This window comes from Dermacentor silvarum, chromosome 6 (assembly GCF_013339745.2).
Source record: "Dermacentor silvarum isolate Dsil-2018 chromosome 6, BIME_Dsil_1.4, whole genome shotgun sequence".
Lineage (NCBI taxonomy): Eukaryota > Metazoa > Arthropoda > Arachnida > Ixodida > Ixodidae > Dermacentor > Dermacentor silvarum.
Genome location: NC_051159.1, coordinates 81,471,191 through 81,493,490, shown reverse-complemented (window position 1 = coordinate 81,493,490; position 22,300 = coordinate 81,471,191). Strand labels below are relative to the sequence as shown.

General features: G+C 45.3%; 1 protein-coding gene across 1 annotated transcript in view; it reads left to right on the top strand.

The window, feature by feature from the left end:
- Positions 1-22,300, top strand: part of LOC119455668 (uncharacterized) — a 141,352-nt gene that overhangs the window by 99,497 nt on the left and 19,555 nt on the right. The window contains exons 6-10 of the mRNA XM_037717088.2: positions 7,228-7,367; positions 12,140-12,304; positions 19,135-19,206; positions 20,319-20,405; positions 21,888-22,134. Of these exons, the coding sequence (XP_037573016.1) occupies positions 7,228-7,367; positions 12,140-12,304; positions 19,135-19,206; positions 20,319-20,405; positions 21,888-22,134 (711 nt within the window). The remainder of the gene's footprint in view (positions 1-7,227; positions 7,368-12,139; positions 12,305-19,134; positions 19,207-20,318; positions 20,406-21,887; positions 22,135-22,300) is intronic.

The following is a 22,300-nucleotide window of genomic DNA, read 5'->3' as shown; positions in this document are numbered from 1 at the left end:
AGTCATTAGTGGAGGACCGGGCCATGATGTCATTCAGCAAGTGGCGATTTTTTTTTTTTACCTGAGCTGAAGAATTAATGCAGAAACAAAAAAAAATAACTCTGCTCCGAGCGCTTATACTTTAGTACCTATGAGATTTAGTTGTGCTGCAGGAGTTTGCACGACTTAATTGAAGCGGCTACGACTCCTAAATAGACGAAGGACGAATAACAGAGACAGACAGAATCGCTGACTTCTAACTGAAGGATTATTTTCAGTTTCAGAAATGAATATACGCAAATAATTGAACACATGACAACCAATAGAAACCACGTGGTCAAACTAAAAAAAAAAGCAATATCGGGAATCGTAATACACAAAAGGCAATATACACCAGCTGAATATCTAGAAAGGAGCATTACATTGCGCACTACGCAGGTATGACAATTCTTTTTCGTAAACGGCAATCGAAGGTTCGCTCACGCCGCCATCTTTGGCTATGGCTACTGCTTCTATAATCAATCTTGTGCAATCATTGTTATGTTTGCCTATAACACTCATATCTTGAAACTGTGGAACGTAACCACATTGAGTGCAAGGCAGGGCAAGTAGACCTATTCTGCCTTTCTTTACCTTGAGATTAAGTTCTCCCAGCCATACGTTCACGCATCTTCTGATTTGCCCCATGTATCCCCGTTCTCAGGAATGATGGAATATCATATACACAGCTCCCTCAGAGCAGTCAACGAACCGTTTTTAGGGATTGCCGGTGCACGTACCCTTTTATTTCACATAATCGCGATAGCATGAGCGTAGCTGAGAACACAGCAGATATGCAGCACGCTGACTTATATTTTGGCTGCTGCAGCTGTCACGAGTATGTGGCACGGCATGCCCGGTAGTTGGATTACCAACTAGCCCGTTGTTATATCTTGGTGATCCTTAAATCTGAGAACCTAGGGGCCTTCTTAAAAGAGCAGTTATTATTATCTATGAGGCATGTGACTGGCATCTGTTGACAGATACATTCGAACGTGAGTACGCCTGGTAGCGAAGCTTCCATAGAAGCTCATACGTTCAAAATATGGCGGTTTGTCGGTGTTTCACGGGGCTTAGCACCATCTGTGTGACGAGGGAACACTTCCAGGGGAACAAAAAAAATGTGACGTCATATACGTTAAAAACATAAGTGGCGTCATTTTCATTGTCAAAAGTGCGAAATTTTACGTGGCCTGACATTAGAGCTGATTTTTCAAATGCCCCGCAATTCGACTCGATAGGCGTTTTGAGTTTTTAGCGCTTGAAACGACGCAGGCTAAACGTCAGTCGTACGGGGGTCAAAATCGCACCCGTGCACACAACATATATTTCTTTGCACGCCGAAGAAAGCTTTGGGTGTTGAATGCTGGTCGCATTGTGTGACGCCACGCCCACCTTGCCGAGCAGCCGCACGAAGGCAGTGAAAGTGAACACTTACCTAGAGGTCGTAACTCATTACTTTTGAGTGAACATGTAAGACAACAATGAAACACACCTGGCAAACACCGCGCCACCAAAAGTCAGACAAACCTTGACGAGCAAAGCGTTTGACCTAAACACAACATGTGAGGGGGGCGTACAGCAGCAAGTGAACTTTACGAGCACGCCTTTCTGCACATTTCAAGAGCTGTATTGTACTGCAATTGATAGTGGCATGAACATGATAGTGGCATGAGAGCATGGCAGGATAATGGCATGAGGGGACATGAACGCCCCCTTGTATAGTGCGCTCTGAAAAAGAGGTATTTATTGGTAATGATAAACTAAAAGAGAGTTGTCTTTTCTGTCGTCGGCACACGTATATAACATTGATCAGGAATGTTATTTTTATTGAATAGTATCAAACTGTGCCTTGTTTTAATTAACAAAACATTTTTCTTTCTTAATGTTTGATCCCTCATCACACAGTCGTGCTTCAGTCGCTGTTCCCATAACCGCCCCCGCTGATGTCGATGACTATTGGTTCTGGGCCGCTTTTAGGCCTTCGCGATGGGGCGCTTCGCGACCCACTTGGATCGACTTTGGCCATTCCATATACTTGGGTCCGTGGCACGAAAGCAAAGCACTGACTTAGTAAAACCTTCAAATTTTAGCAGTTCATGTTAACACGTGGGATGGGCACAATCAAGTTTACGCTGCCATGCCCAGACTCCTGACACCCCCTCCCAAAGTCTTTTCTTTCTTTCTTCCTTTCTTTCTTTCTATCTTTCTTTGCTTATTTCTTTCGTTGTTCCCTTCTTTCTATATTTCTTTCTTTCTTTCCGTTCATTATACAGCGCAGTAAACATTGGAAAAGCAATAATTTGGGAATATGTGTAAATAGAAACTGCGCTGGCTTCAATACCGACAAGAAATTTAAGCACCCGAATGGCCCGGCTCTGGTGACGTCTACCAGCTCTTTCAATTTTGTTTTTATTTATTTTTTATTTTTTTGAGGGAGCTGATTCCAGCTGTGCTTTGTTTCGCTCTGTGAGTTAATCTGTGCGCTTCATCTGTGCGTTCATCTGGATTGGCGCTCCTTACCGAGTCCATGTTTTCCAAGAATTTCAAACCAGCTACAACGCACCCTTTCACAGCCTGTGTCAGTTTCCAGTGGACCGCCTAACTGAGTAACGCTGGTGCAGCGTCACCACTACCTTGGTATTTGTAATATGTTGCTGGTCATCGTTGATATGGTGCTCTCTTCTGGTGACGTATGCAACGAGCGGTAACATACTCCAGTCCTCGCGATAGCATCAGGTACTCAACCGTCTCCTGTCGTCACAATAGCGTCACGCACGCAAATTCACGCAGTTAATGAAAGCTTCAAGAAACAAGTCGCAGGCCACATTGCGGTCGATAAATGCTATGTGACCAGCAGAGTCCTTCTTTGTATGCTTCGTAAAACGTTAATGCCACTAAACCTATAATTGTGTCAGCGCCGCCATGCAAATTGGGGCGCGCGTCCGCATTAGTACGGTTCTCTCAACTCGGGTCCGCTTTTGCTTGCGAGCTTTAATAAGACTCTCAAGCGCACAGCGATTTCAAAATATACTTTGCATGCGGCAGCCCTGTGAGCTAATCCCATCCAATCTGGGAACGCTTACGGTCAACCGTGCATTTTATTTTACCATCGACGTTATACCTTGAAGACTTCACACGCGAGGACTTCCTTAAGAAAAATAAAAAAAAAAGAAACAAGAAAAGATAAGCATCAGAAATAGCGAAAAAGATCAGAATTTTTAGCGAGAATATGTTCAAGTAAAACGTTCAAACAAAAAGTAGGTCAGATGCATACTTAAAATTTTGTGGGTATGTAAGATTACCCTCGCAAACACGTGTGAGGGAAACGAGAAAATGGAACAGCCCCTCGGGGGTTTTTTTGTTTATTTTTTTTTTCAACGAGAGCAACCTCTTCCTAGAAGGTTCTGACAGAAGTAATAAAAATTAAAAGATGATGAAGAAGTATATGAAGAGACCAAAGTGCAAAATCCACTAGTGGGGCTTAAATAAGCTGAAAAGAATTTTTTTTCTACTTTCCTAAAAAGCAATCTGTTCTGTTTTCGAGTTAGTATCCCGCACGATGAAAAAAAAAAAAAAACACTGGCAGAAATATAAAACTCTCAATCTATGTTTATTCAGCGTTTTCAGTCACCTTAAAGCTAATTTCGGGTGCCTACTCAGTGGAAGCCATCGGATTTACCTCGACGACGCACCAGTGGTGCTAAATATGCAAAATTTACTTATCGCCGCGTGTGAAATAAAAATAATCACTCCAAGATACCCAAAAGGTGCATTTTTATTGCCTTTTTTTGTTCTAGAGCGTGCAACTTAACTAGAAGCTTTCTGGTCCGCACACGCTAAATGTACCATTTACTTTACGACGCGCTGGATGAGACAGCAACAAAAAAAAAAAAACGCGTTGCGTATTTGATGCCACCTCCTTCAGCTTAACTCTTCACAGATTGATCGTGTTGAATAAGCGTAAATGAAACCAAGCACCCTACGTGCACAACGCCCTAGCTAACTTTAGTCAAGGCTTTAAAGATATGTCATTCCGCTGTAAGAGGACGCTGCTAAGAGCAGGTTGGTGATCCCTCCATGGTGCAAGTTATACTGTTCTATTATATTTCGTATCTTTTTCTTTTCTTTCTTTCTGGAGTTTTACGTGCCAAAACCAGTTCTGATTATGAGGCACGCCGTAGTGGAGGGCTCCGGATTAATTTTGACCACCTGGGGTTCTTTAACGTGCGCTACAACGCAAGTACACGGGCGTTTTTGCATTTCGCCTCCATCGAAATGCGGCCGCCGTGGCCGGGATTCGATCCCGCGTTCTCGTGCTCAGCAGCGCAACGCCTTAGCTGACTAAGCCACCGCGGCGGGTATATTATATTTTGTATAACTGCATAATAAGGTAAATTCGAAATGCTGGAAGTATGCTTTTCAACACTGTTGGGTTGCCCTACGCAAGATGGCCGACCTCTCGCTCACGGCACAGGAGCTGAGGATAGGCTCGGAAACAGCGAACACTAGCTCGTGCGCTCCTACTTTAGTTTCACTTCTATATAGGGCGACGTACGCCATCATGTGTGGGACTATAGCTTCTGCGCTCCTGCTTTAGTTTCATTCTTATATAGGGCGACGTCTGCCATCGTGTGTGGATCAACTGTATAGGTGGGGAAGCACCCTTGCAGAATTCTGTATATCCCCTTGTAGTCAAAATTGATTATTCACCTTCACAAGGCTTAAGTTTATGGAAAACCCGGGAGCGAAAAGACGTCGAACCTACCATAGGATACGTCTGATTCAGCGATTTCTAACTTACTACTCGCTGCGCAGTAGCTTTTGCGTCTTCTTAAAAAAAGCCCACGTAATGTAAAAAAAAAACGTACACGTGACTACCTGTTTGCGCGTCGAGATCACAGCGCTCTGAAATGTGCCGCGCATATATGTATTTGCTGATCATAGTTCTTGAACTCGGCGCACAGAATGGCCACGGCTATAAACGCAATGAAAACATAGCACGAACATTTTTTACTTAGTTCAGTAAATTTGGTGCCATCGTTGACACATTAGAGTTATGCCGAATGTCCTAAGTGGCTGGCAACATGGAATAGCTGCGCTCTCAAATCATCATTTCTGGATGAGTCGCCCATAATAACAAGTCATGTGCAGACTCTACATTGCGTATCATATGTGCATATCTGCTACTTTACGCTCGTAGCATGCTTTGACATCTAACGTGTGATTCTCGTGAAATGTTTTCATTGTTCGTGCTTTATCTATATCGTTCTCTTGTGCAGCGGTTTTATTTTAGCTTAATTTTGGGATAGCTGGCTTTTCAGTTGCCAAGCTTATCATAAGTTTGTACTGCTATATTACATCAGTTCCTGAAGTCAACATGACTGAGAGACAATTTGTGGCACAGCTCTGAATTGCAATACGTAAGCCACTCTATTGCTTAATATTTTTCTCCCGTTTCCCTTCTCCTGTGCAGGGTAGCCAGTGGGGCTCACTCTAGATTTAACATCCCTGCCTTTCATTTATTCTTTCCTCTCTAAAAATAAAGACAAATTCTGGCTTTCTACGTGCCAAAACCAAGATATGAATATGAGGCACGCCGCAGTGGGCGACTCCAGAATAATTTTGACCACAAGGGGTTCTTTAACGTGCCCCCAATGCACAGTACACTGACGTTCTTGCATTTCGCCCCCTTCAAAGTGCGGCCTCCGCAGCCGGGATTTGATTTCGCGCCCTAGGGCTGAGCAGCGCGCGCTACGCCAACCACCACGGCGGGTCCCTCTCTTCTCTTTCTAGTACATGATGATGATGATGATGATGATGATGATGATGATGATGATGATGATGATGATGATGATGATGATGATGATGATGATGGTAGTGGAGGCGGATGTGATGATGATGATGTTGACCTTAAAGGCACTAGGCACCTACCCACACAGTGGGAGTGGCCAATGTCGGCAGATTTCATAAATGTATTAGCCGTATGAATTTAGAAGTACGTAATTACGACCAACAAATAAAAGTCAACTATGAGAGATCATTTCTTGGAAACTCATTCTCAATGCATATTAATAAAAATATCTGAAATATGAGCTGAGAAATATCGATCCGTCACTCTGCCAACTTTTTATTCTCGCTTTTTTTTTTTTTTTAGCTCTTAGCCCTTGCCGGCTGTGGTGGTAACGAACCAGACACGCATATGGTTTACCGTCAAACACTTCCTTTCTCTCTGTTTTCTTTCATTGTATACCATTACCTTTCATTACCTTACGCTTTCACTTCGCATATAAGCTTTTCTTTAGACACCGCCACATTTTCCCCCTGGTTTGTAACAGGCCGTAAGGACTCTTCACGAAAGCTCTGTCAAGCACCACGCCCTCGACAGTATTCTCGCGTGCTTTAAACCACCGCAACGCCAAGGCACGCATGCAGAAGCGTAAAATTTTCCACGGAAACTTCTTCGTGCAACTCTGATGGGCACGTGGCCCCACGATCTACCGTTGCTTCCTTCTAGTTCTCATCGCTGCACAATGGCGTGCTGCACATAAAAACATCCGCCGCAGCTCGAAAGGCAGCGCGCGCTTCATCGCACACCAATAGCTTGAAGTCGTGCTTTATTCTAGTTACCCTGAGGCTGGTGAAGTTCGCTAAGCCTCAGCCACGAACCGACACAAAGGAATCGGGTGCTTTTCGACGCGAACGAATGACAATGCTGCAGGGATCGATGGCACACAATGCATCCGCACTCTGCCGAATATGTCAGCGCCTGCTTCCACTCCCGAGGGATATCGATCGAAGTGCGAGAAAAAAAAAGCGAGGGAGATGAAAAAAAGACGAAATAAATTGCAGCGCTTAGCCGCGTCTCCCTTCAAAATGAAGCGTAACAGAGTGAATATGTATAGCAGTTTGTACTTCGTACTGGAAAAATTACAATAGGAACATTCGGCTGTGCGACTTCAACACGGGCGCGAAAATTCTCTGATTTCTGGAATTATTAACATAATAGTTTAAAACAGTGGATTTAGCTATAAGTGCGTCGTTTCAATGTCTGACTTATTTCACAGAGTGTACCGATTTTGACTTCTTATCAGTGTCACCACGCGAACGTGCCCGGGGTATCCGTACAATTGCTATCGCGTTGAATTACGGGTGAGGGAGAAAAAGCTATCTCAAAATGTCGGCGATGCACCATCCGCTTTCTTGCAGGTTTCGACAAGTACAAAGGAGGCCTGGACACCGTCCACGACCTGACCGGCACTGAGTCCGTGTACACTGCCTGGAAGAGCATCGAGATCATGTTTCACGTCTCTACCATGCTTCCGCACGAGGAGCACGACCCGCAGAAGGTGGGTCTTCGCATGCCCTTACCAAGATGGCGGACGCCACGCGTCAGCGTGCGCATTGGTGCCGTCGTTCTTGCTCTCCTAGTGCTGCATTATGGGCTTGTTGGTATGGCATCTTGTAATTTTAATGACACGCATACAGACGAAGACACAAAAAGGCACATGAACACGCGCTGTATTAGTGTGTTCATGTGTCTTCTTGTGTCCTCGTTTTTATATGCGTTACATTACAATTCCATGATGTCTTTCGTTTCTCACAGCATCCAACCTTTGAAAACCCACCTCTTGGCTTCAAGTGCGCCTATTGGTGGCAGGTCAGCCATATTAGTTAGGGAAAGTTAGGTGCGTGAGAAACGCGGGGTACGAATTTCGTGTATCGTTATTGTAGTTCATTCACTCCATCTTCTGCGAGAATTCGCGCTCCATCATGCAGAAATAGCGTGTGAGCGGGACCTAATCACCAACAAGGGGGGGGGGGGGGGGGGGGAGGATCAGGAGAAAATGCGTCGCTTGTAACCTCATCCTTCATGAATGAAGTTACAAGCGACGACGGCACGGATGATGAGCCGGTGGGTCAACAAAGATCATCTCTCTTATACAAGGTAGCAATTAGCTTTTTTTTTTTGGTTTCTTTTCATGTGCTAATAAAGGTATAGTGCGTGTCAAGCGCAGTGATATGCCCCCTAGCTCAGACAAGTTTCCCATATATATTACTTCTTTTTCTTTATTTGCTGTGAAATAGGGTAAGTTTGGCCACGGAAATGGCCCTCTATCCCGGAAGCGTAGCTAAGAGGAACTACGAAAAACAAAAACAAAAAAAAAAACGTCGTGAAATTACTAAACCATGAATAAGGCTTGATTGGCTTGATTTTAATGTTTTTATGCCTCGAACACACGTTCGGGCTGACGCAGTCGCAAGAGACAAGCAGCGCAGAGAGAGAGAGAGACACAAGAAAGGGGAATGGCAGGCAGGTTAACCAGATGGTAAGATCCGGCTTGCTACCCTACGCTGGGGAGAGAGGGGAGGGGGAGGTAAAGTGACAGGAAAGTAGAGATAGAGAAAGAAAGGAGCACAGATACACAATCACAATCGGTCACAGAACAGTAGCACTTGCAGCACTATAAACATCTGTCCGGGCTACAGCCGCTTATCCAAGCAGCGCAGAATCTAGGGTAGCATGAATTGGGGTGCCCTTGGTGGTATCTTGATAAACAGAGAGCACATTAAACGAGGCTTCACTGCAAGCTCAATTTTGTCAGTGCAGAAGGGTCGGCAACTCTCGGGGGCTAAATGTAGTAGCTGCTCGCAGCAGTGAGAGCAGAAGGGCTCGTTCAAAAAAAAAAAAAAAAAAAAAACGTTACGAGCACGTTAGTCCAGCAGCGACAATAGGGAACATGGAGGGAGGGGAAAGTAAGCACGTGACGGTATTTTTCTCTGGCGTTTTATGTGGAGGCAAACCAATATCCTAAGGCGGGATCTTATGTGCCCAATACTCTATAGCGAAAGAAGCCGACACTAGGCTGGCAATGTCCAGAATCGCGGAGAATGAAACACCTAAGATAAAGAGGTTCAACGATCTTAATGCCGTACCAAGAAATAACACACTGATCGGCTGCGAATTGGAGATGAATCCAAGACAGGCCAGCGAGAAACCGACGCTGACAGTCGTCGGACGAAAGCACTAATTTCTTTGGCAGAAATAGCCTCATGGCTTTCTTGTTTCTTTGAGTGAACGATTCCTGTACGCCGAGCCATGAAAACTAAGCTTAACACTTCGACCAGCGCGAACTGTGAAAGTTTTAAACGTCAAATAGCGCATGAGGCCAAGGGCGTGTAGCTGCGTAGCTGACTTGAGCGATTTCTGAATTTAGCCGTAGCTAATTGCAGTCACTGCCGCCATCTTGAACCTAGTCGAGCAATGTATTGATTTCTGGCTGCATTAAGCCTTGCGTATGCGTAACGTTACCTATACAGAGACACATTCATAAGGAATTGTGTACTCGATATTTACATGAACAGGCCTATACTGGTGACTGAGATGCAATCCACGACCAAAGCGTAGTGAAGCTCCGTATATATATATATATATATATATATATATATATATATATATATATATATATATATATATATATATATATATATATATATATGTATAGGTGTCCCCGCAACGACCGTGACATCTACTGCTTCGTACCGATATTAAAAAAAAACGAAATGACGCGGTACTCGAGGCAGAAATCAACGCATTTCCACGAGATACGTGGCTTTTTTTTCTCTCTTTCTTGGGGGAAGGGGGGGGGGGGACATCGTGATAGCTATAATAAGAAAGGACCATCGTTTGCGATGATGCGGGAGCAGCACACAACCGAATGTAGCCTCCGCCACCGCTTTTCGACATAATACTGAGACGTATGATGTCGTCGTAAAGATTCTACACGTAGCGTTACATTGTTCGACCGAAGCAGGGTCTTGCAACATCACAAACACGTATCCCGAATCACATGAAGGGACTGCCTCGCGCAGGCAGACAGTGGGCTGACCCGTATGAGGCGTCACCAGAAACCGCTTCTAAACTGCTTGCTACGCGTGTTCAACCAGATCTACTAAAACAAACAAGCAACGAAAAAGACTCGTACACGAGATACAGCAAGTAAACAACATGAACGTTTTCGTCGTTGGTACTTTCTGTAGCTTTCCTATGCGTCTTTTTTTTTTGGTGGTTCTTTTTGTCTTAGTTAATCATTTACCAACTAGCACAGCGCTTAGTCTTGTTTCACCAGTTGTACTAAAATGTGTGTAGCATATGCATGCGTGCATGCGTTCTTTCTCACCTCATTTCGAAACATTTACTGAAGTGACTGAAGGGAACAAAATAAGCTTTTTTTTTTCAAGCTGCCGGTGTAGAATAACGACGGGCTTCCATCGAACTCTCGATTACAGAATAGCAAGAGCCTGACATTTTTTGTGAAATAGAGGAAAATGTATCAAACTGCTTATAAAGATGCAAATATAAACCGTTTCCGAAGAGTCGTACGCCACGATGTTCATCTAAAGTAAAACGTTGAAAACCGAGCGCCCCGCGAGTGAAACAGAGCAGCCTGGAAATTGATCTCCGCTCGCATCTTAAAAGCAAGCGGAGCATGCTTCCAGAGAGGCCCAAAAGGGAGGACCGTGCACCCCATCCAAGTTTTTTGCTATTTGTTATCGCTTCACATAAGCGGCGCCTGCGTTCCCGCAGAAAGGACCAGCAACGCCACGCGCCTTAGACCAAGGGTGCACTTATCGGGGGCGGTGAATTTTTTACGCGCATTCTGACGAGTTTCCAGTTTCCGTGCTCGTAAATTGAAAACAAATGTCCCCGAGGGAATGACGTGCTTTTTGCGTTGCTGGGTGCTGCTCTATATAGGGCCTTCCTTTGTGTTACCCTTACGCTGAAGCTGTGTGCGTGTTGCGTCGCCGAGTGCTTCCGTTCGTGTTGTTGCTGTGGCTGTTTGGCTAGAACCCCGGCACGAGAGTTTTACTCGGTAGCTCTTCCTCGTGCTTCTTTCCCATCCCCCCCCCCCCCCCCCACTCCCAATTGGTTATTTTCGTCGAACTATAACCACGCATCCCTAGGTTTACCGTCAGTGTTCTCAGAAGTGGTTCTTGCTTGGTTAAGTTTGGAGTATATAGAAGCAAAAAGTAGCAGGTTAGAACAGCGCGGAAGAGCAAAACATGACTGGAGGCAAAGATGGTTGGAACGTGACCTGGATACTCAGCGAGGCGCCTGAACATTTCCGGCATCCCCGTGACCGCCACAGTGGAAGTAATAAAGGGCGGAAAGAATAGATAAGTGGCCGAATCAACGAAAAGGACGATCAATAAACCGTGCTTCTTTTTTCCCCGTGTTTACTGGCCTCCTGGAAATAGGTTGTGTGGAAGCAAAGAATGGAATGGTGTCTGTGTGTGTGTGTGTATGTTTATACGCTATTCGTCCCAACCCAAAGTATGCCTTATTCTTCGAGAGGTGTTATAGAGCAAAATGAGGAAACAACGGAGGAATTAACGAGTAAACAGAATCCGCCTACTATTTTGTCAGCTGCGCAAGCCAATAGCAATAAAGCTGTTTCTGAAGCTCAGCCGCTAGCAAGAACAACTGCAAAGCTCTGCCAGCCATTAGGTCGAGACTTGTTTGCCTTTATTTGCTTGTGTATGCAAGAGCGCAGAATCATGGCCACCGCGTAATTTTTATTATATAGGCTGCTTTTTAGATCTGCATTACCATGCGTATAATTAAGAATGGTAGAAGGATGAGAGTAAAGGCTCATTAAAAAAAAAAGCTGGAAAATTCTCTGAACATGCTACTCCAGATTAAAACGATGAAAAATGAAATTGCATTTTTTTTTGTTTTTCATAAAACGTCCTCTGCTGTGCTTCCTTTTATGAATGAATAAATTAATGAAACCAACTAGCCAGCCAGTGGACGCTATTTTACAGATTTGAGCAGACCGCGCGAGCAAACAACGCATACAAGAACCACGTAAATGACGTAACCGGCATCGTAAGTTTCATGTGCTGATTTCCGTTGTCTCGTAGCGCGCAGCTGCTCCTCTACCTCGATTGGAGTAACTCTTAAGCTCGTACTGGGCCATATTGCGGTTAAGTAACTTTCAATCAAATCAATCAGATCAAATTCTATCGAGCATCACGCTGATGTATATTGCCTTTTAACGCGTTCTGTCTTCAGCATAAGCGCCGACGCGCTCCCCTGCTTGTCCGTGCTCATTCGCAGCTTCAGAAGAAGCGGCACATTGGCAACGACATCGTCTGCGTGGTGTTCCTGGAGGCGGACAACACGCTTTTCTCACCGGCCTGCATCAAGTCGCACTTCCTGCACGTCTTCATAATCGTGCGAGCATCGCCAAACAAACCGCCCGGAGCGCACACCGTCTACGAAGTGAGTGACATGCATTATACTTTCCACCGACATTTCCTAGGGCAACTACAACTATATTGCCGGCCACAATCATTATTACGAGTGTTACTGCTATAGTACTGTTGTAGCCACTGTAGTAATTCATTACAGTGAGCCCCAGAACACCAAGTTGGGTTTCCCCACTATACACAGTTGCCAAACTATGGCGATAAAAACGAAAAAAAAAAAAGACCTTGTGGAATATGGTCATTATATACTGGGCAGATAATGGTTTGTTCTCGCTTTCCGTGTCATAATTATTGGTGCACGAAGGCAATACCAAAGCACAAACCACACTGCGATTACTATAATTTACGACGTGCTGACCGCCACATTTCTATCATAAGTGTCAATTGAGAAAGGCAGCTGGGTACTTTTTCAAAAGAGTCTACGTAAGCTGCTCTTTTTGCTTCTACACTGTCACTGCAGCTAAAAGTTCGAACTTGGAGTCGCGTTAAATATGAGCTGAAACAATGTATCCGTGGTCGAAGAGGCCCCAAGACAGCACGACGCTGACATACTCAAAACTGGAGAACTGAACACGATTCTAATAGCTGATATTTATGAAACTCATTTTTAGTGTGCAGCAGTCACCGTGCAGTATTGGAGCGCTTTCTATAATGGCCACCGTGTTGCGACTTATATTGAATGCGACTGCACATTCATGGCGCTATACTACGTACGTCGACAGAGGTATTTTAACCCCCCCCCCCCCCCCCCCCCCTGTGTTGACTTTACAGCAGCGTAATAGGGCGCTCGTAGTGTTTTGCGACAAGATGCAACAATTACTTACGAAACTAGAAAGAAAATCGCCAAGTTACTTATTCTGTTTTCTTTTGCAGAACGTACTTTGCTATTCTAAATTTTAATCATTTCACCTCTTGAAGTGCAATTGTTAAGGACCGATCCGGAGATGGTGTTCGTGTAAGGAAAAGCGACAATGTTGTGTTGTTGTGGTGGTAGCTTGCTTCAACAAACAATCACTGCCTTGCGTGTCTGCTTGTGAGCTTATGCGTGTGTACAGCGTTCATGTACAGCCTCCCGCATTTTTAGCTATATCGCGCGAGCGTCCATCATGCGTCATTTTAGCGCCTTTAAGCGGCGATATAATCAGCCAGACCGGCAGAAGCACTCTCAAGTGCACTAAGCACTCTCCTGTGCAAGAGTAGTCTAATGCGATGTTCCCTTCAGGACGACGTACGACCATATTACAGCGTTCTCGCGCGATATAGCTAAAAATGCGGGAGGCTGTACGTTTTGGCCAGTGTATTCGGTTCTCGGTTCTGTTATGCGGAGGTTGCTCTGCCCAGTGTCTGCCTTTGTGAGCTTAAATGTGTATTTTGTATATTTAAATAATATTGCAAAGTGTTTACTGGTACATGATTGATGAAGAAATTTTACGATCGCAAGTTACACTCTCGCTCGCTCATTCGACTTCGCAAAGCAACATGTGGTCTATGAGGGATTCTGCAATGGAGAGGTCTGGATTAATTTTGCATCTGGGTTTTGTTCAACTGCACCCAAATCTTTGTAAACGAACGTTTTTCTCCATTCTGACCCGATCTAAATGTGGCCGCCACGAATCACTGTCGAACAGCTAGTAGCAATTTTAGAATTGCTGATTATGTTGTACGGCTGCGTAGGTTTGTCAAGGTGCGCCTCAACTTCACCTCGTATTGCTGGCTTCGTATCGGCACGCGGCATCGGATATTGTATGCTGTAATGGCTACGAGAGAACCGTCATTATAAGTGATAACTTACGCATCGAAATGAACTAAGCCCATTAAATAACGTCATATTCATCAGAGCAGATGCTTAAGTTTTGCGTGATACAATTGTGATTTAGTGAGCGCGTACGATTGGCAGTGCGTCCACAAAGTAACCACAGAAGAGACACAGAGACAACCAGAGACAAGACGGTCCGCGTGAGTTATCACTAAAAGCATCGGACAACAACCTCAGTACTCCGAGAATCATTAAATAATTTTTTCAAAGGTTCTGTACCACATATATTTTCTACTATCCTGCTGTCCCAAACAATGTTGGCAAAAAGAAAGAGGGGGGGTTGGAGAAAGAAGGGAAAAAACGAGAGCAGGAAAGAATATAGAGACAGACAGCGGATTCACAGCGGCGTATTTCCTGCAGCTATCGGAAATAATCAATCATTTGTTGTATACATTAGTGCGACGCGCTGTTTTTTTTTCTGTTTTTTTATAAGTTACCTCGACTGGTGGCATAAAAACAAAAACAAATATCCAGTATGGTTCACTCTTAAAGGGAACACATGAGCATGAGAGCATGCGCGAATTCTCCCCTCTGTTAATTGTGGAAGGGCCCGGCATTAGAAGAAGGCGACTTATGGGTGGTCGCGCTCACCCCTTTCTGCATTCATGTGCAGTGGCTTCAGCCGTCACTGGCTGCTGCAGCGCCTTCTACTGCAAGCCACATAGTGGCGCGTTCTTTCTAACGGATGACCGTACGGTACATTCGGCTGCAGAGTCAATGACATACTAAAAGTACCCGTTCATGATGCCCGCTAAGCCATTCCTCCATACTTCTTCCCGCTGAGGCATTGTGTCTGGGCCAGCAAGGCCAAACAGGCTGGCCGTTTCCACAACAGAACACCACGAGGCAACCGCTTCTATCCAGTAGTGGCTGTATTGAAAGCCTCCCTGCGAACGTAAGCAAACAAGGCGTAGAAAAGAGGCAGAAACGAAGCGCAAAAGGACGTGAAAGAGGCTGCCTTTCAGTTCCGCCGAGTGCAGTATTTGCGGCTCGTCGCGGCGGCGCGCTCTGCGCAAGCAAACAAGGTCGACGCATGCGCATTTCGGAGCTACCTTTTGCGTAGAAAGGCGGGCTCCGGCCGGTGTTTGCTCACCCGACCGAGAAGATGTCACGGCTGTAGGAAAGGAGCGGCGGTGTGTGTCGCGCCTTCGCCAGACTCGCAAGCACCGTACGCGAGGGCTTATGCAGACTTACGGAGCCAGTTCTTTAAAAACTTAGAAACACACTGACACAACTACACACTTAATACTGACCCTTTCATTTCTTGTTTGTATTTCAACGCGTTCGCATCTGGAGAGTGGGAAGCCGCTCACGTGGTGTAGGTATATATATATATATATATATATATATATATATATATATAATATATATATATATATATATATATATATATATATATATATATATATAATACCGGGTGTTTCAGCGAACACTTTCAGAACATTTTAAAGGCATGCCTGTGGCCTGTGGCAGATAGCAGAATTCTAGTTCGTGGGCTGGTCTACTCGCAGAGGCGGACATTACTTTCACAAACAAAGTGAAATGCATAATCGACTAATTAACAAAAAATTACTTAAGTTTTTAACTAATTACCTTATGGCCCATATCGCAATTTACGAATTTTATCCGTGGAGTTCGCAAGGCCGTTCCACTTGGAACGAATTCTCAGGAGGACGACAGTTTCGAGATATTAATTGCCGAAGTTTGCGGAGAAATGCATTGGCGTTCCAGCTACTTTTGTGCTTCAATGCATAAAACGACGTTTTGCTAAGAAAGTAACTGGAACGCCAATGCTGGAACTCCCCACTTACTGCGAAGCGTATGGAAATGGATAAAAGTGCCGGTGAATAACTTTCAAAAATAAAGGCTTCAGAACATCAGTATCAGTCTCTATTGTACGACTCCGCTATATAGCTGCACGTCACGCTTGTGGAGTCGCGATGTTGGGCGTGTTAAACAAACGCGATGACAAACCCATCCATTCCGTTGGCTTGGTGCTATGTAAATAAAGTAATACGTAGTACATTAAAGTAAGGCGGCAGAAAACTAGGTGGGGGGATGAAGTTAGGAAATTTTCAGGCGCAAGTTGGAATCAGTTAGCGCAAGACAGGGGTAATTGAAGACCGCAGGGAGAGGCCTTCTTCCTGCAGTGGACATAAATATAGGCTGAATATGATGATAATGATGAAATAAAGTAATAATATCTTTTTTTCATTTACCAAGGTTCGTTGCACTGAAATAAATATTGCGCTACCGTCCTCTAAATGACGTCCAGATTCTCTCTCTCCAGACCTCGTTGAACCAGCTGGACTGTACAATATTTTCTTAGATGAAGATTTTGATCCTGTGTCCGTATTCATCCCTGGAGTCACCAAAACTCCGCGCCCTCATTCATGCCTAGACTATTTCATTTTTACGTCTGCTTTGTATTTCAGATAGAAATAACAATGATACTGTCACGTAGTAGTGACGGTAAAGAAAACAGTCGCAAAACTGTATGACGAAACTGGTTGTTTATTGGGCGAACCTGTGCCCACAAAAGCAAGCTACACTCAAAGCACAACGAAAGCGGCGAACACAGCCGGCGACTGTCGAAAATCTGATCAGCGGCAAAACGCGTCGGCTTTTATATCTGAGTCATCGAAGGTTCCAGATTAATCCCTGATGCCCGCGGGTCTTCCAGAAAGTTCTGACAATTCGCGTCGGTCACACAATCAGATAACATAAGCGTCGGTGAAAACAGGCAACGGAAAGAAGCATCCGATAACGTTCTAGAAACTTCCGATACAGGCGCGTCCTGCGCCGAGCGATAACGTTTAACATTTGTTACCCGGTGGAAAGCGGCCACCGGTGAAAGATAAACATGTATACGCGTCAATACTAAGAACATGGTCCTTGCCTACTGGACCACAGAGACGGAAAATTTGGCGAGTTGGTCCATGTTCATGGTTAAAGGCAGAATGAGAAAAGTACAGTCAACCAGAAATGTTTACGGACCACGGCATCTCAGAAAATGTTCACTTCCCGAGCCGCCTGTAGCAGTAGCCAGTAAAAATGTATACGAAAATGTTGTTAGCCTATTCTAGTCGAGACCCGAAATGCAAATACCAGGCTGCGTTGTTAGGCTGCGGAGATACCCAGATTTTTCTCAGATTTCCGTGGTCCGTAAAATTTTGTGGTTGACTGTACACGGCAACATATTGACCAGACGACACAAGCGCCGACGCGTAACTAAATTTTTATTGCGCAGACGCGCAATCAATATGCATAGTACTACAAGCAAACATAAAAACGGAAAAATGTAGTAGCGCCCAGGCTTACTCGGCCTCTTTTCGAATTGTTCAGTACTCACTGTTAGCTCGTCATCACCTTTCTCTTATCGGCTGCCAGAGCAGGAAACGCGGCCCACCGAGCATTCGTATTTTTAGTCTTGTGGCCTTAAATAATAACTTGTAAGTTTTTCAGAAGCAGTCTTTCTCATCTTTTTCTGCATATTGGCTCACGGCTTGAGCGGCATGAGACGAAGTGCCTCCGTGAGACGAAGAAGAAACTCGCTCCCTCAACGGTGTCGAAACAACGCCGCTTTGATTAAATAGGGCCTTCAGCGTTTGTTGACAGTGCATTCGTCCGCACGCTGCCCGTGTACATACTGTATTGAACGGACGCGGACACCAGACCTTTGGCGATGCAAGGAGAACTCGAGGCTCCGCCGACATGAAAGTAGGACGCAGGGCCCAGTGGGACTACGAAGGCGCTGCGGCAGACCGTTGCCCACGTCGATCGCCCCTCGTCGAAGAGTTGAGACGAAACACGCTCCACTTAACGAACCACGCCTTGGCGATGCCGAACTGCGAGTGGCTGCTGCGCGATCGAAGACGCGGAGTTTTTGCCAAAAGTTTCGGAGCCAGTCAGGGAAAGGATTTGTCGCCAGGCAACGCAACATGACTCCAAGTAGCATGTCTGGCCCTCCAAAATTCAGCAGAGGGGAGAGAGAGAGAAAAGAAAGATGAGGTAGAGATGTTAACCAGCAAGGCGTCCGGTTGGCTACCCTACGCTGGGGAATGGGAAAAAGGAATAAAAAGAAGAGAAAGGGAGCAAGGTGATGAACGTGTGCACGCACGTGGACAACACCACGCAGTCAAGGGCGCTCGCGCAAGCCTGACGTTTTCACAACGAGCAGCAGATGGAAGTGCACCAACTCCCTCATTCTTCGGCGCTTTGAAGTAACGAAAATACCACAGTGGCCCTGATACGCGGCTCTTATACGGCAGATTCGGCCACGTGATTAGTAGCTTAGAAACTTTAAAGGGACACCTGGGCGTCGCGTTCACCAATGCCTACTCATCCTTGATATGAATGACTGATGGCGCCGGTTGAAATGTCTGTGAAGAAACTGAAGGATACCTTCTATCATACTGCGCGTCCTTGAAGATAAAATGATTCCCTTCCGCACGGCTCTAGATAGACTGGTAACCTTTATCACTGAAGATGATCTTGGGACCGTGGTCTCAAGCATCATTAGATTGCTTAATGGCAGGTCTTCATTACGGGGTAAGATTGGTAGAGATGGTAGAGATGGGTAAGATGGGTAAGATTGGTAGAGATGGTAGAGATGGGTAAGAATTATGGGGTTTTACATGCCAAAACCACGATCTGAATATGAGGCACGCCGTAGTGGGGGACTCCGGAATAATTGAGGTGACCAAGTAGTAATAAGTGATTAAGGAGCTAATCTTTAGGAAAACACTGATGACTGCAAAACTGAAAGCCGGCTAAATACACATCGATGTCTCCGTTGTTCTTTTTAAGCTCTACGGATTTTTTTAGCTCTAGAACAACTTGCATGGAATTTTTCACGTAATTGCTGTTGCAGAATCTGCGCATGCGTAGCAGTTCGGCCATTTCATACACTGTCTAGAAAGCAGCATACAATTTCTTTGGTACGGTAAAGGCGGATTACTACACGCGCATGCAATCCTTGTTGAAATGTTACAAAATTGTGTTGTTGTTTTTTTCCTGCGCTTAAGGTGTCCGTAGTGTCCAGAGATGAGGTGGGCGCCTTCAAGCCGTACCTGTGGCATCGATCACTATTTCCCAAAGTGAGTTCTTTTATTTTTTATACCTACAGTTCTAAAATCACGATGCTTGAGAAGATCCATTTCCTAGGATTGTCTTAGTCCAAAGAATTTTCAAATTAAATCAACGGAGCATCACCAGTAGGCAAAAAATTAAGCTCTGCTTTTTTGACTAGTCGCTTGTAGTTTCTAAGAATCAAGATTATGGATCTATAAAAGAAAAAAAGCATTATTGCATTAAGCACTGCACGACAGCCACCCAGTGATGGATTGCTATTGTAATGAGTCACTTAACCACCAGACTTAACCTGAATGGTGAACATATACCTAGCGACTTATCTTTAATAAAATAAGACTGTAAGGAGCAAACATAGAATGCTTGGGAAGGAAAGCGCGTTACGCCAGCACATTCAATTCACCCAAACCAGAAATCGCCAGCAGCCTTCGCAGAAGAATAAATGCGGTCTAGGCGTGTTCTAGTTTAGTATGACGGGGGCTGTACGTGCAGGTTTCACTTCATCTTACCCATTCGCTAAAAGTAAATCAATCCATATCAGGCCGCCAGCCAGGCAAAAATCTCCAACTTTCATTAGAGACATCTCTATCACTCTCTCCGAGATCCAAAAACATCGAAGCTGAAAATTCCGACTACTCCAGGCCCTACATGCACGCTTATTTCGCTCTTGACCGTGACGCCAAAGCTGTGTTACGCCGTGGGCTGCCGTGACAAGGCCGAAGTTCAGCTTCTATTAAACACATCCGATCCTGAGCCGAAAGTTTAATTTACTTTGAAGTCCCGCAGTCATAGCAGTTGCCGAAATACCTTCTGTCGTCGGAATCGACTGAATCTTCCGTCGTCAGCACCCAGCAACCTCGGATGAGAAACTATGCGAAACCTTTGGGTCACTATTCTGTCTTCGCGCTCGTGAATACCTTATTATCAGCAGCGACTGCTTACTTCTTTTTTTTTAATTCTTTCTCTTGAGCTTACAAGTTGATGTTCAGCAGGATTGGACTGCTACTCGAATGGGGGGGCTTAATGAAGGAAATGCCCCGCGCTCACCGGGCATCTGGCATTTCTTGCTTACAACTCTTTCTGTTCCGTTCCCCTCTCTGCATCTCCGTCTCACTCGCAGGGAGTACAGTTTCGAGAGTGGCTGCTCACCAAAATCGTTAACGGGGAACGTACAAGCTACTCGGCGCCCAAGTTTGCAAGAATGCAGGTAAGAAACACCCCGTCATCCCTCGTACCCTCTACAGGTACCCCGTCATGATTACTTTACGCTCAACTGTGTCCAGCATGCAGCAGGTCCTTTGGTCCGTGCGCCTCCACGTCGGGCGTGTACTGAGTCAAAAGGAATCTCGTCGTCAGCTGCAGCTGCCGTTGCTGTTGCCACCCTGTCGTGTGCCGGTGTCTTGTGCGGATAATGCGATGCACCCAGGAGCAGCCGATGGAATGCGTCGCGGAAAATTGAAATTTTGCTAAGAAAGCAAGAACGGCGCACGTTGTCATGGGTGCGGAGAAGGGAAGAGTGGGAGGGGGGGGGGGGGGGTGTTGTCATGGCCGAAAAGCAGGGTGGCTGGCTGCACACTGTAATTGCGTTCGTTTCGGTTTGTGTGTTCTCGCCCTGTTTAACATGGCGTAAGTCTTTCGGTTGAATCGCATCCGCCTCCGTGAACGGTAATTATAGAATCGCGAACCGAGCAGTTGCTACTGCACTTCTTCATTTTCTTCTTTTTTTTAATCATCCCTATAATGGTAACAAAAAATGATAACATTTAAAAAATTAATTGCTCCCGAAGTTCTATGATTTTGCCTCTTTATGAGAAGCTGCTCATTTTTTAATATTTTCTTGGAAAATGCTGCACGAAGCTGAAGGGGATACTCTTTAATCTGGATATGTACTTATGAAACTGCCGTTTATTAATTGCGAATCATTCCATATGCCCTTTCTGACTTGTTAGCCGAACTGCTTCATATGATGGTCATGTGAAACGCCAGCGTAAGTCGAGTGGTATATGAAGTGTGTATAGCGCCATTTGTTGAGTTACTTTCTTTGTTCACGAACTTTTAGGACCATGTAATATTAGTTTTAGGTTACCTACGTGAAATAAAACTAAGGAGGCAAAACCGGCGAGAAGCTGACAAGTCATTTCTGACAGAAGCTACGCCTGTTCGCTTAAAGCTTTGTAGACGACTTTTTGCGGACTACACATTGGTATGACAGCAACGCACCGTATCCACGCGTAGCGAAAAGCCCCGCAGTGTAACTGTCACCGTGGCTTAAGACAAATTAGCATCACCTGCTATGACAAATTAAGGACAAGACGCTGAAATTCATAAGAAATGTTTGCGTGGTTCTACAGACATGACGTAACAATTATTTTCGCACGATTTTCTTCCTCTATGGTCAACCATCGCTCACGACTGGTGGATACTGATAACGTAGAAAAAGCGCCACTCGGACCACAGGCGAGAACTCGCCAATGATTAGAATTGGAATAGAATCATTACATTACTCCATGCCTTAATGGCATTTGCCTGGATTCATCCATCCTGAAAATGGGAGACATCGACTGAATATGGGGTATGCTTAAATTCTAGAAGCTATGATGCCCCAGAGACGCCTAAGTAATGCCTCGAGGTAGCTAGGCGCTATTGCACTATATATAAATATATGTCGTGCCTTCCACTGTCGTCGCAGGACCGGACACGCAGCCAGATGTTGGAGGACATGGTGACCAACCTACAGAACCACGCCGAAACGGGCCAGATCCCGAAGCCTTACCGGCGCGGATCGTGGCGCCCCATCGGCCACATGCGACCCTCGTCTCCGCTGCTGGACAGTGTGCGCGACCCGTTCGAAGGATACGACCAGCTCGCTAGGGACTTCGCCAAGATGTTTCAGGGAACGCGCCAGCTATGCGACGTCGTCTTCAACGTAGGACAGGGTGCGCAAACCTTTTGCCTGCACATGCATGGCGACATATTGTATAGTGCAGGGTAATGGTTCTGAATGAAGTTTCAATGGGTGTTTCTCTCGCTTTCTTCATTGCGCTGTGTTTGTGTCTGTGCGCAGGTTTGTAAAGGGAGGTGGTGCATTATGGGGGGGGGGGG